The sequence below is a fragment of the Oenanthe melanoleuca genome, chromosome 2, assembly GCF_029582105.1.
Source record: "Oenanthe melanoleuca isolate GR-GAL-2019-014 chromosome 2, OMel1.0, whole genome shotgun sequence".
NCBI lineage: Eukaryota > Metazoa > Chordata > Aves > Passeriformes > Muscicapidae > Oenanthe > Oenanthe melanoleuca.
Genome location: NC_079335.1, coordinates 23,217,117 through 23,231,232, shown reverse-complemented (window position 1 = coordinate 23,231,232; position 14,116 = coordinate 23,217,117). Strand labels below are relative to the sequence as shown.

At 43.7% G+C, this 14,116-nt stretch overlaps 1 protein-coding gene across 4 annotated transcripts; it reads right to left on the bottom strand.

The window, feature by feature from the left end:
- Positions 1-1,521: 1,521 nt before the first annotated feature.
- On the bottom strand, positions 1,522-13,275 carry TP53INP1 (tumor protein p53 inducible nuclear protein 1). 4 transcript variants are annotated; one of them, XM_056484385.1, is made up of 5 exons: positions 13,168-13,271; positions 9,848-10,129; positions 9,008-9,356; positions 7,300-7,333; positions 1,522-4,978 (listed from the first exon to the last, which is right to left on the bottom strand). In XM_056484385.1, the coding sequence occupies exons 2-5, from the start codon at positions 9,957-9,959 to the stop codon at positions 4,961-4,963; spliced, it is 513 nt and encodes a 170-aa protein (XP_056340360.1). In that variant the 5' UTR covers positions 9,960-10,129; positions 13,168-13,271; the 3' UTR covers positions 1,522-4,960. The 4 variants fall into 4 exon arrangements, with proteins under 4 accessions (XP_056340360.1, XP_056340357.1, XP_056340359.1 ...); XM_056484382.1 differs by lacking the exon at positions 7,300-7,333 and having other exon boundaries at positions 9,008-9,359; positions 13,168-13,275; XM_056484384.1 differs by lacking the exon at positions 7,300-7,333 and having other exon boundaries at positions 13,168-13,270.
- Between the last annotated feature and the right edge of the window lie 841 nt (positions 13,276-14,116).

Sequence of the window (14,116 nt, the reverse complement as noted above, 5' to 3'; positions counted from 1 at the left end):
ATCCTGGGAGCTCAGCACTGGACATGCCATTCAGATGTGTCTCACCAGCCCCGGGTGGAGGGGCAAGATCACCTCCCTCCCCCTTGCTGTCAACACCCTGCCTGATGAGGCCAGGAATCTCTGAGTTTTTGAGGCCATGAGGGTGTACTGCTGGCTCATGCTCAACTTCCTGTCCACCAGGACTCCAGGGCCCTTTCTGTCACAATGCTTTCCAGTCAGTTGGCCTGGTGGCTGGGTTTTTTTATTCCTCCAGGTACAAGACTTGGTATTTCCCCACGCTGAATTCCATGAGGTTCCTGTTAGCCCATTTGTCCATGTTAAGGTCCTTCTGAATAGCAGCACAGCCCTCTGGTGCATAAATAACTCTGCCCTGTGACCCAGGTCATGAATGAAGGCTTCTAACAGTGTCAGGATCCTGCACTGATAGGGTGCACCAGTAAAAACAAGCTTTCAGCTTGGCTTCATGTCACTGATCACAGCACTTTGAACACAGGGTTCAGCCAGCTCTCCACACACCTGCTCACCATCTGCTTCACACAGTCCATAATTCATGGCTTTGGGAAGATGTTATGGAGGTCAGTGTCAAAAGCCTTGATAAAGGCAGATTAACAACATCTACCACTCTCCCCTCATCGACTGAGCCAGTTATCTAAGGCTCAGTACTGTAGAAGGCTATCTCAGAATCCTTGTCCATTGCCAAATCCTTTCAGACAATTAAGAACAGCTTCACAAAGACATCAGCCAGCTCCTTCAGCAGTCATGGGTGCATCCCATAAAACTGAGTATGATGCATTTCTTACCTTGAGACTTCTCATCCAAGGGTTGACCTTCATTGCTTTTGCATTTCTCATAGGCATTAAGGAACCTGCAATCCCAAAGGGTTGTCTTCCCAGTAGACACCAAGGCAAAGAAGACATGGAGTACCTCAGCCTTCTCCATGTCCTTTGCCACATGGATTCTGGTCCCACTTAGAAGCATCCCCACACTTCCTCTGATCCTCCTTTTGCAGCTGGTGTACCTGTGGAAGGCCTGTTGTCCTTCACATCTCTTGCCAAGTTCAGCTGCAGGTGGCTTTGCTTTGCCTTTCCTAACCCCATCCCTGGGCATCTGCACATCTCTGCCCCCTCGCAGAATACCTGTACCAGCAACTTTCCATACAGTTTTTCATGGTGGTTCATGGCAGGAAAATGATAGACAGTGGGTCATGAGTTGAAACGAGAGGTTCAGCCAAGACATGGAAATAATTCCCCCCACCCCACGCACACTTCATGTGTTTTTTATCTCTGTCTTGTTCACCTATGGAGTTCCTGCATGTTGATCAGGAGAGGCACCAGTCAGCAGAGATGTGCAACACTGCTCAGATGCACATTATCACCTGATCAGCAATGCAAACCAAGTCTCAGGGCAACTGCTGTATTACAGCAAGCACTGAGACCCTCATTACTTGTACCTGCCACCTGAACAAAATGCTCAGGCATCTGGACTTTCACTAACCTGTAACATTAAAGAACAGACTGACAATTTTTAATAGGCCATTTTTTATTGAGAGTTAAAATCATGTTTCCCCACAGTGTGCAGAATGCACTATGAAAACAAAATACAGGAGATCACTTTAGTAAATACACACTGGTTAAGCAATGCTACTTTTTTTTGGCAAAGTGCTGTATTTTGTCTGTTTTCAGCTTGTGTTAAGCTATTAAAAATAAGAGCCACAGATTCTTCCATATCAAAAGGACTGCTACAAATAGAGAAGTGGCTCTGGAGAAAAGCTGCCATATATGCATAGACTGATGTACAGTATTAATCCCAACTGAAATGTCCCTTTTGAATCTTCAAGTTTGCTGTGTAGAAGGCACAGTTTAAAATGCAAATCTGTCCATTGACCAATACATATGAAAATACAATTTCTGCAAGATATTCATGAATATCAATCAGTATGAGACAGTGCAAGGCCTCCACTTTTGCAATAAAAAACACACACTTTAATACAATTCAAAAAACCATATAAAAAGCCACACAGCTCACTATTAAAACAGAAAACCAAAACAAATCTAATTGCCCAATAGCTCCAGGCACAAAACAGGGCAAGACCAACATAAATATGTAAAACAAATTAACAAAAAGCCATTGATGTAGTACTCTCACACAATAATATGGTTTCCAATATTACAAATTGAGAAGCACAGCTTTGTGCAACAAAATAGTTTATATCCTGAAAGATATAGGTTTTCATCACCAGAAAGTCATCTAGTAATGCAGTATAAAAAGATCAGTATCTCCCAATTCTAGGAGCAGTCTAAAGTTGCATTTACTTGCCTACTGAGAAGAACAGACCAAGGCTCTCATTTTAATGCCTGGGAGCCTTATGCTCTCAGCTCCATCTCCCCATTAGAGGTTAAGGGATTACTTACTTCTTCCAACACAGGGAGGTGGAGACTCCATCTTCCTTCATTGCACTTTAAGAAAATTAAAGCTGAAGGAAAGTAGTACTTTTATATAAAGAAAAGTAATACAGGAAAGCAAAGAATTTTCCTGAGCTAGCAAGTTGGCAGCAAGGATAAGGAAGTTTAAGCTAGACAAAAAGTTGGAGTGATAAAGGTAGATAATCTGAGGCAAGTAAGAGTACTTGTGAACAGATAAGAGACTGGTAAAACTACAGCTATTTGCAGATAAACCAAAGTATTTGGACCACATGAGAATTGTTGCATGGACATGGGCACATATTGCTAAAACAGCAGTAACAAAATATTTCTTTTGGAAACTCATGATGTGACCAATTTTGTTTTCCTTCAGTGACCATGTGAATTCAATTTGTCAACCACCCCCCTAAAAAAAACCAAAAAAACACAAAACCCAACAACGAAAAAACAACTAGTGCATCCAGGAAAGCACCTCTTGCTTTTGTACATTTAACTATTTTCAACATCCCTTTGTGACGTTAATTGCAGTGGAGCAGCACATCTGCAGTGAAACAAGTTATAAATGCTGTTCCCTGTATGCTAAGTAGGTTCCACAACAATTCCAGCTGCAGAACATTCAACAGTACCACTACATCAAGGTCAATCTGAATTGTTGGGGTTTTGCTTCAGTGAAATTGAAGCATCTGGCTGAGTTTAAATACTTCATAGGTCTGGAACAATTCACATTATTGATCTTGCCTTATTTCAAAGATTCCTCACATGATTCCTTATACCATCTTCTGTGTAAGGACTACTGGAAGACACAGCTGAGTGTAATGTTAACACTGTATTGCCCTAGGCACTAAACACAAGGGAAAACAGCAAGACACATTCAGCACTGGCAAAAAGGAAGATAAACTTACTTTTACTTCTCTCCCTTCTTTCAGTGCAGATTTCTGCTTCCTTACTTCCATATCCATTTAATCTGCTTCCCAGATTGATCTATCAGGGTTCAGCATGCCGCTGGCTGCTGTGTAACACAGCTTTTGTTAACACATGAACTTTACCTGTAATTGTAGTTGGCAGTGCCTGCCAACTTCCAGAACATCTTGCACAGTGTTCTTAAGAAAACTACTTGACAGTTTTGAATGGCTTTTCTTTCCTGTTGGTCCATAGAATTGCTACCCAGTCCTCCTGCCTCCAGTGGGCTAGGAGAACAACCATGGCTGATCAACCAATTTTTATACACTGTTATTGCTGTGTTTAGCTCAGCATCCACTTCTCCCTGCCTCACACTGCCCTTCCTTTCTAGTCCCCATTAACCTGGATTTCTTTTTCATAGAGAAAGAGAGAAAATTAGGAGAACTCCAAATAAAAGCTTCCTTCTAGCTACTTCTGAGCTACTTTCAATCTGTAAATATGAGACAATCTAAAAGCAATCTGTAGCTCAAATAGCTGTCCATCAGCCTGACTTCTCTGAAAAGCAGTCAGCTACTGATAGAATTAAAAGAGCAGTCAATCCACCATCTTTTTCCTTTAACTAGACTAAAGATTAAATGAGATAGGGTAGGGGAAATACATGCTTCAAAGACAGAAATAGTTAGAGAAACTCAAACTTTACCTAGTAAAACCCAGTTCAGTTCTCTGTGTTGTGCATCTGCACATTAGGCAAAGGTTCTTTTCTTCCCACTCCACTGTAAGGTACTACATTTGTAACACCAGTGCTATATTGTACTGCAACAATACTGGTGGGACATTTAACTCTTTCAATATCCATATTAAGTACCCAGCTCATCTACACAGACCCCACTAACACAAGTTCTAGGAATTTAGATGAGAGGTCCTTCTTGAAACAGCTCAACGCAGCTATGTAATATCCACTGGCAGCTATAGTATTTCCTTGTTAGAAAATAATCATATATGCTGAATACAGACAGATACACAAGCTGTCAAGTACTGGTCATTAAAGCACATGGCTAACCTCAAATTTTCTAACTCCATTTTGATTAATGTAAAATGTAACTGATTTCCATCTCAGTTAAGTGTCTTTAAAACCCCAACTAAGAACCCACCTATACATCATAGTTTATAAAACAGCACACAAACTATCATACTGATAGGCTTCCAAGACATTGATATTTAACATCAACATTTAGAATTTGATGCAAGATGTTTGGAGATTTATGTGTCTTTTGAAAATAATGCAACACTAGTTACGATTGTATTCGAGGGATTGACGATCAGCTTCAGATTGACCACACTTACCTACACATGAAAACAAGAGCAACCTAAGAAACAATGGGACCATAGACTAAAACCACGAGGAGCATCAGTAATTGAACTGGCGCTGGCAAGGCTGGTGAACAAACAGTCCGTTGTGCTTGATTTGCCGCGAGTGGCAATCCCGGCTAAGGTTCTGGCGACGGAGACTGTTTCTGTTGAGATAGTGTCTTTCATTATGCTCTTTTATCCAGTGGGTAGGACGAAAGCTCTTGTTTTTTTCCAGAAAAGTTGAACTAGTAGCAAGAGCCGTGACATAGCAGTGAACACGCTGTCCTGTTTCATTTCGGGCCTCCAGTCTAGAAATGTAACAAGCAGGTATCAGTCACCACTGTGCTTTGGAAAAACAAGCAAAATAAAGGGTAGAACATGGACATCAACATCCAGCATTTCAAAAGGGTACTTTTATTCTACTGGACAAAGATTTGGGCTGAGGTGAGGTCAAGCCACTTACCACACTGGTAAGTAATGTGTAGTGCAGCTAAATCACTTTCTGTGCTAGCTGTCTTACTCTGCTGTGCTCTCTCCCCCACACCACCTCCCTAAGCCCAAGATGCAACAAAAATCAGAAATATAAGGCAATGTGTGTCACACTGCTCCAGCTTTAGAAGACTTGAGAGTAATCCACTAGGCAAAGTTTAGTCTAAAATCATCTTGAACACAGATGGTTCAGCCTGAAAACAGAAGCACGCTGACAAAAGTGCATTTCAATTATCAGCCACACAAGTAAATCCAAACAATGTTCATGCAGAGGAATGGAAAGGTAGACCAGGTGTGACACACATGAGAAATAACTTAGAATGATTGTTCCTCAACCAGCCCCCTACATTTCATGAGCAGTGAGTCAGCAATTTTGGCAAACCCTTGCTTCATCATGCACTAGTGAAAAACAAACCAGCAGCCTATGCAAGCAGTGACTGACATATTGAAAAAGGACTTCCCTACTTGACAGAACAATCACTGGCATTTCCTGAAACTTCCAAAGTAAAGTTAAAAATAGCCTAGCCATTTTAAAAGCAACAAGAACCCCTAATCTGAATGCTAGAGCTGGTGTGAGACCAGTGGCAGCAATTTCTTGCCTTCTCTCTCCCCACTCAGGGCCTAACAACTGAATGTCAGTGATGCCCAGGAAAGAAGTTTGCAAGACCAGGTGTTTGCCCAGGCATGAGCAAGAGGTCTCTTGGGAAGTCTGTCTTTCAACACTAGCATGACTTTTTCATAAAGTCTCTTCTGGAAGAGCTTAACTTGCAATTATTGTATGATGTCTCTGTAGGCATAAGTCAGGTCTGTCATGGCACACCTTTTGTAGCCTTACTCTGGGAAGCTGCAGCTGCCTGACATGAAGGAAGCTCTTCTGCCTCCTCCCACTCCACACTGGAGGGAAATACTCCTTGTTATCAAGGGAATTCTACCTCCCTCCCTCCTACTTTTTTCTCATTTTAAATATCCTAATCCTGCTTTTAGATCCTTGGGTAGCTTGATATGACTGACTGAAGACTAGAGACTGCAGAACAGTCAGATGTGACATGCTGGTCTTCCCCTGTTTATTCACTGGGTATTGTCCTAAACCTAGCAATTGAAATATCAAGCAAAAAAAAACAAGTGAATAACAAGCACAAATCAATTCACAGTGCCTTGTAAATACATTCTTTTCAGATTACACCAGTTTAATTTACATGATGGTACCTGCAAATATGTGACTACTATTTTCTATGTGGAGTGATCCCTTAGTACATCCAATAGTGCTGGGGGTGGAACTGCAAGTGAAACCTTTCTGGGGAAAGCTATTAAGGAGCCAGGAAGCCACACCACAGTTATTGCAACCTGTATTTCCTAAGTATACCCTTAGCTAGCATAGGGCAGCAACTGTTAATACAAACTTGTGGTTTTGTTATGGAAAAATATGACTAATCTGACAAATAGGGAAGTTTATATAATATCCTTTTGCTTTGAAAGGAATTTAAAATTAAAAAAGATTTCTTCCACAAAAGGAGAAGTACTGGTTTAAACTTGCTGGCTGAAGATACTTAAGCTTTTCCTCCCCTCCTACCAAATACCCTTCCAGTAATGGTTTGCAAACCAAGACACTTCTATTTGTCATCATAAAGTGACACTGGGATAGCAGAGATGGTTTGAATTAGCCAAACAGCCACATATTCTTCCAAAATGCAGCATTTTGTTACCTTATATGCATTTGGTAGGCTGGCACTAAAAAGCTCCATGCACTGAGAGTACAGGCTGATGAGTCTCTATCATATTGTCAAAATGGAATTTCAGAGATGCTGTGTCTTAAGCCAGCCACCACTATATACCTTCTCTGCTGTGCTTCCAGTGTCTATTTTGCTAGAAAGCAGAAGTGTCCTGCTCATTGTGCTATAGACCCACACTTCACAAGAAACATTAAAGGCTTCAGACCCCCAACCCAATTATTTCAGTAATTTTTCTGCACTTAGCATTTTGGCTTGTTAAAGCAGATGTAGTTAGGCTTGATCAAGTAATCATTTGGCACAAAGGTTAGTCCTAAAACCAGTATTGCTTTGGCAGACAAGGCTCTAGAGGAAGCAGTGTTGCTAGCAGCCTGATCAAACAAAAAGCACTGTTCCAAAACAGTAGTACTTACTGTGCCAGTGTGCCTTAAGCAGCTTTTCTTGGCCCTACAATATTAAATGGCCAACCATTAAACCACTAGAGACTTCATAACAGCTTTTGAAACTTACTGCAATATCAGTGTAACCAATGTTCCCACATTCTGCATTCTATCTTAGCTTTAGATTTAAATCTCATCCCAATTGTCACACAAAATATCCTGTAGAAGAGGCTAGATCCTCTGAAAAAGCAACAGCACACAGTTCAGTGCGAAGAAAATTACACACCAGCTGAAGAGCACACCTCTAGCCTCCCCACACATTAAAGCAGCTTAACTGTAACACAAGACAGGATTTTTCTCTGGATGAATTTGCATCAGCATCCCCAGTTCCAGTGACTGAAAAGTCAGTATCCAACTTTTGAGTGTTACTATTCACCGCAAATTGGTATTCTAGATAAAAGTGTCTTTACTGTCTTTTTCTAGGTCATGCCTTGCAGCCTAACAGTACTGTTACACATTCATTCAGACCCTTCACATTCAGGTGCTGTCTGCTTATAGTTTCCCCCAATTTAACTTAACCTAGACTCTGATGCTTAACTTCATAATCTGTCCTTCCCAAATAATTATACAAATCCCACACCAAGATCAATAGTACCAGCACTTTACTTCAACATTATAGAGTAGCATGTCATCTCAAAGTCACCTGTTCCTTTGAACTAAAAACTTAAATATAGCAAGGTGCTGATCAGACTAGTCAATACCTACAGCAACTCAACCCCTACGCTCATTTCTTCCTGTATATCAAAGCTTAGTATACTGTGATATTTTTCTTCAGTATTATTGTTTCTAAACTTAAGAATGAGATGGTATGAAAAGTCAGTCTTTGTTATTAACCAGGATTGACAAAACACCCAATTATTTCAAAACCAATGAACACATGGGCAAGTGTGGGGTCATGATGGGAAAGAAATACTCTATTTGCATACAGCCATGTATACTGTACTGGTATAACTGCATACACCAACACCAAAGAATGGCAGTGCATGGCAAATGTACCTCTATAATAAACCCACAGAGATAGATTTTTAGGACCCAAAACCAAAAAGCACTCCTTACTTTGCTAAAAGTAACAGTTTGCAGCACAGATTCTCACATTGAAGGGACAAGGTTTTGTGGAATCTTTCAGTTTGCCTTTGCTCCAGAAGCCACTTGAGGGTAAACTTAATCCTGTTCTTATCTATCACTAGCTTGAGGAATGAAAAAAAAAACCTAAGAAGCCTCCCACCTAAACCCAAGCCATTTCTCTGCCAGGATCATTAAAGTTCTATGTTTCACTTCACAAGATGAAACTCACTGAAAGAGTACTGACTAGCAGTTATGAAAAACACACAAAGCTGTGAAGAGGGCAAAGTGCTCTCGTATCTATGTTACTGGCTATACAGTTAACTGCCATCAGTTTTCACAGGACTGGAACATACTCTGCAAGGGAGTAATAAGGCTCCATAAATATCCACTGTAGTGCCAAAATGCATACCCAACTGTTTGCCAACATGGCCATCTTGTATAACATTTTTCTGAGCAGGCAGGCACTTTACCACTCTACACAACTTACGTGGTGTTCATGCTTTGTTCACCTATCCTGAAATAAGCTGGAAAATTCAGTATTAAGTGTCTAAGCTGATCAAGGAGAAACCAGATATTTTCAGCACCAGAGCTCCTTGACCAGAGAATTCAGACCTACCTGGGACTACCTGGGCTGTGAAACTCCTCATCCCCACATCCAGTCTCATTAAGGCTGTGGCAGGTGTTGTGGACAGCATACACAGACATGCTGGGATGCTCTATTAAGAGGTTCTCCATCGGACTGGTCTCCACTTTGATAGTGGTTAATCCACCTGCAGTAAAACATGGGGGAGGGGTAATAAACCAGCTCTCCTCCATGGGACATGACTCAAACTGGATGAAGCAAGACTCGCTGGCCTCTGGCAAGTGTTCCAGGGGAGAAGATAAGCAGGAGAAGACCGGCGAGCTGTCCGTGGCCGATGCTTCAACGATGTCTGCTTCTTCCACAGAGCAATTAGTGCAAGTGTCTGCTGTAGGGGACCATTCATCAGTGCAGAGGAACCCATGGAAGTTGGTGATTGCAGGAGGTCAAAAACAACACAGTTGCACATAGCCAGAAATGGGACATGGAAAAAAAATAAGAAAAAAAAGAAAAGCCCTGTTAGCATAAATACAAGTTTTTATTTTTTAAAAGCAGAGGAGGGAAGAAAGGAGCTTCCAGACAAGCCATGTTAGTCATGTGAACTGTTATCAGTAAAGCTATATAATTGTGAAACTATCAAATATATTTTGTTTGTACAAGTGGTTCTGCTGAAGCCTGTGTCAGGCTTATAAACCTGACATCATTTTTCTGACCAATTTACACAACACGCAACATTTGTTTAGATGACATCCTACACTCTAATCACACAGTGGTTTTGCAAAGATACTTTCCCCAAGCTACTGGTTTGTTCACATGGAAGACAAGCAAGAGCCAGAGCAAGACAAAGGCAGAACTTATGTCTGACAGACATCTTACCTATAAAGTCAACCAGAATCCATTCGTCATCTTCTTTCTCACTGAACTCTGGCTTTTGGCTGGACAAGCTATCAATCTCTCCCATGAGCATGTTATTTAACCTCTGGAACATTACTAAGGCAGGAACAAGACTTTGGCTGGTAAGTCTCTATATCCAAGGTTCAAGGCACAGCTCACACTACTAGCAGAGTGGCACAGACTTGAGATTAAAGTGCATAGATGCTTTATCAGCTTAGGTACAGGACATGCAAAAGCATGACTTGTAAACAGTTTACGTGAAACCTGCAAAAAATGATGACAACAATCTTAATGACAAAACCACAGGTAGCATCCCTAGGGAAACAAATTAAAAGCCCCTTGTTAGTGCAGTCTAAGGTACCAGTGAACATTTTTCCCTGAAGAGGAGAGGCAGCTTCACTGACATTTGCCCTCCCCTCCCAGCTAGATACATACAGAAAACCCAACCCTAAGGCTCTCCTGGGAGCTGCTTGCCTTTGTCTCAGACCTTCTCCCCAAGAAAACTGTTCAGCTGTCAGTCCCACTTTCTCCTAAGGAAGTGGAAGATTCTTGTAGAGGACTCTTGTGTCTACACTCCCCCAGCTCCCTCCCCGTCTTCCTCCATGTCAGAGAGACACCAAGGGCAAGGATACATTTTTTGCTCCAGACAATTCATCTCCTCTGTTGACACAGAGGAGCCCCTGTGAGAGCTCCCAGGGAAGCCCAAAGCAGTGTTTCTTCTCTGTTCCATCACACACATCTCAGGGCTGCTGACTACAAGTTAACACAGTACGGAGGCACATTCTGTCTTCAGGTTCAAAGTACACCACAGAGTTACCAGTGAGGTCATTCTCACAGCAACCACCCAACTAATCATGTATCCTAAGTCTAAGGAACATGGAAAAGTATGGGATACGTTTAACTAAACCCAGTGCTTATTTCTCAATTCACTCCCCTAAATCTACACGTAATTGGTCACCAAAGCCTGACCTCTGCATTGGGCAGTTAAGGTGAAAAAATCATATTAGTACCAAGAAGCTGGATGTTTAAACATCTCAAATCAGGACACTTACAGCCTTTGATATTTATGTATAAGCCAATAAATAGAAACCATTAAAGCAGGTGAAAAAGTAAAAACTATGGGGAAAACATTCACCAACTTAACTACAAGTTATTTTTGCCCATAGCAATATTTGAATCATCACAGCAGGTCAGAATTATTACAGATTAAATACATGTTTGATAATTAAACATGAAAGAATATATCCATGTAAGACAGTATGAGTGCCTGCATTCAGAGGGAGAGCAAGACACCTGACAGTAGACAAACACAGGTATTAAAATACAACCTCATAAAGAATATTGCTTATATATAGGCCAGTATACCCTGCTTCACCCTAGAACTGTCAGGTCACACTGAAGAGTCATTTGGGCCTCCTGTGTCATCTTATCCCAGGAAACCAGACCTCATCACCTGCTTGTTCAAGGTAAGGACAAGCACTTGCTCCATGCAGCACTACTCCTCCACACATTTATGCAGCTTCCTCCTTATTCTGACAGCACAGAAGGATAGGAGCAGAATTTAAAGTAGTCTTCAGGAGCAATATGAAAAGGTATAGTGAAACTCAAGAAGTTCTGCACTCCAGCTCCTCAAGAGAAAAGACTGACTTCAGGAAAACACGAGACTAGGAACAATAGGCTCAGCTGCAACAGTCATACAGGTCTCTCCTAAAGAGAACTACAAAAATGATCAGAAGTCTAAAGAAAATAAATTTCAAAAATTGAAAAGTTTAATAGAGGGAAGAAAAAAAAATCACAACAAAAGTCAATTATATGAAGAAAGAGGCAAACATTTATTGCCTTCTTTTACTCCCAGAGCAAGCAGAAGTGGCTTTAAACAGCAGCAAAGTTCAACTTTCAGTGGTTACTAGCAGGAAACACTTTTAACCATTAAGGTTGCTAAGCCCTGGATGGGTTACCTAATGAAATGACAAATGCCTACAGTGTTCCTAAGTACCTTCTCGAGAAGGTTTGAGTACTTCAGTTATAGGCAGAGCTTACTACGAATAAGGAAATGAACTCTAAGTGAAAGCTTGAAGTCTGTAGTTTTCCAGTTACCTTCCACATCCTTCTCTAACTGTCTCCTGGCACCAGGCCTATGAAAAAATGAGTTTGTTTTTTTCTTTAGGCTAACTAGTAAGCCATTGCATGGCTTTCCCTGTACTCCCACACACGTGTGCTGCCTCCTTCCTAGAACAAGCCTGGAGGTACCTTCAGGCAGAGGCTGGCTTTTTGTTCTGTGCACAGAGCAAGATGAGAGCTCACATTCCCCTAGAAAGGCTCCCAAGGCATCACAGCAACATAAAATAATTAACCTCTACAAATAAGAGAGAGATCACTGTTCCCAAGAATGTGAGCGAAACAAACCTCAGCTTTTGACCCACAAATTACTCTCCGTAGATCAAAAGCAGTTTGTTCCATTTTTCCCTTCCCCCACCCCAAGGAGGATCCAAAAAAACATCTGAATCATTTTGTCCTGGTTTCATCTCCAGCTGGGATTAAAACCACGGCACATTTAGAAAGTGGTTGATGCTTTGACATCCTTTTGGACAAGCGCCTTTAAAAAGGCCACCACACTTGCGTGCTATTGTGCAAGTCAAGACAGCGAAAGAGAAGTTCGGCTGTTATCAAGGGCCATCGTCCGGGGACGAAAGCAGGACAGAGAGCGAGAGAGGCTCTTAGACAGGAACTGTCAGCTGCAGGAAAACACAAGCCTGGAAACAACTGACTCAGCTACAGTAATGATTCAGAGGCTGTTACAGATAACACATCCAACGAATGTCAACAATACAGTACCGCAGCAAATAAAAACCTTTTTTTTTCTTTTTTTTTTTGTTTCTAACCTAGCAAAAGAGATGGGGTACGTGCTAAGAAAAAAGAAAACACAACCAAAAAACGACGCCTCCCAACCAATCCCTGTTAGAGCCGAGCCGCCGATCCGCGCCCCCAGCCCGGGCCGCCGCCAGGAGGCTCCACACGGCCGCGGCCAGCGAGCGGCACGGCCGCAGCAGCTGCGCACCTTCCCGGCTGCGCTCCGGGGTGCCGGGGCGGACGGACGACAACACCGGCTGCTCCACAGCCGGGAAAGCGCCAGGAGCCCCCGGCCTCGGCGCCTTCCCGGCGGAGACAAGCCGGGATGGGCGCACAGGAAAACGGGGGCTCCGCCGCTGCTGCTTTCCAGCCGCTCCGACCGCGGGAGACCACCGCGCCCAGGACACCGGCAGCGCGCCCGGTGCCCGCAGCTCCCCGCCAAGCGAACTCACCCAGACCGCGGCCAGCCCAGCCCCGCGCCCGGCCGCCTCCGCGGAGCCCTTTGTTGTCAGGGCCCGGCGCAGCTGACGGACCGGCCGCCGGCCACGCCCCCCGCCGCTCCGCCAATGGGCGCCGCCGCCGCCTGTCGCTAACGCACGTGACGGGCGGGCGGGGAGCGCGGGGGGCGGGGCCTGAGCGCTCCTCCCCGCCCCTCGCCCCGCCCCCGCGGCGGGCTGGACCGGCGGGGAGCGGGGATGTGGCGGGGTCCCAAAACCCGGCCGTGGTCGTGTCCGAGAGCCCGGCCGCGCCGGTGTCCCGAAACCCTGCATGGACAGGGACATCTCCGCCAGACTAGGCTGCTCACAGCCCCGATCTTGAGCACTTCCCGGGATGGGGCAGCCACAGCTTCGCTGGGGAATCTGTTCCAGTGCCTCACCACCCTCACTGTGAAAAACTCTTTGGTCTCCCTGGATACTTCTCACGGCTAAACAATCCCAACTCTCTCGGTCTTTCTTCGCAGGAGAGGTGCTCCATCCCTCCAATCATCTTGGTGTCACTCCTCTGAACTTGCCCCAACAAGTCACAGAATCACAGAACATATGAGGCTGGAAGGGACCATAGTGGGTCATCTGGTCCAAGCTCTCTGCTCAAGCAGGGCCATCCCAGAGCACATGGACAAGATTGTGTCCAGATGGTTCTTGAATATCTCCAGTGAGGGAGACTGCATAGCATCTCTGGGCAGCCTGTTCCCATGCTCAGTCACTCAAAGAGTAAATAAGTTCTTCCCCATGTTCAGGTGGAACTTTCTGTGCATCAGTTTCTGCCCGTTGCCTTTCATCCTATTGCCAGGGACCACTGAGCAGCCTGGTCCATCCTCCTGACTCCTTCCCTTCAGAGACTGGTAGACACTGGTGAGGCCCCCTCTCAGGTGCCTCCTCTTGAGGCTGAACAGAACTCTTT

What these genes read in the sequence shown, in the direction of transcription:
- TP53INP1 (XM_056484382.1), bottom strand. Translation starts at nt 9,959, where the DNA reads ATGTTCCAGAGGTTAAATAACATGCTCATGGGAGAGATTGATAGCTTG. An exon ending in GATTCTGGTTGACTTTATAG is followed by an intron (nt 9,360 to 9,847) that starts GTAAGATGTCTG and finishes GGTCCCCTACAG; the next exon opens with CAGACACTTGCACTAATTGC. An exon ending in CACAGCCCAGGTAGTCCCAG is followed by an intron (nt 4,979 to 9,007) that starts GTAGGTCTGAAT and finishes TTACATTTCTAG; the next exon opens with ACTGGAGGCCCGAAATGAAA.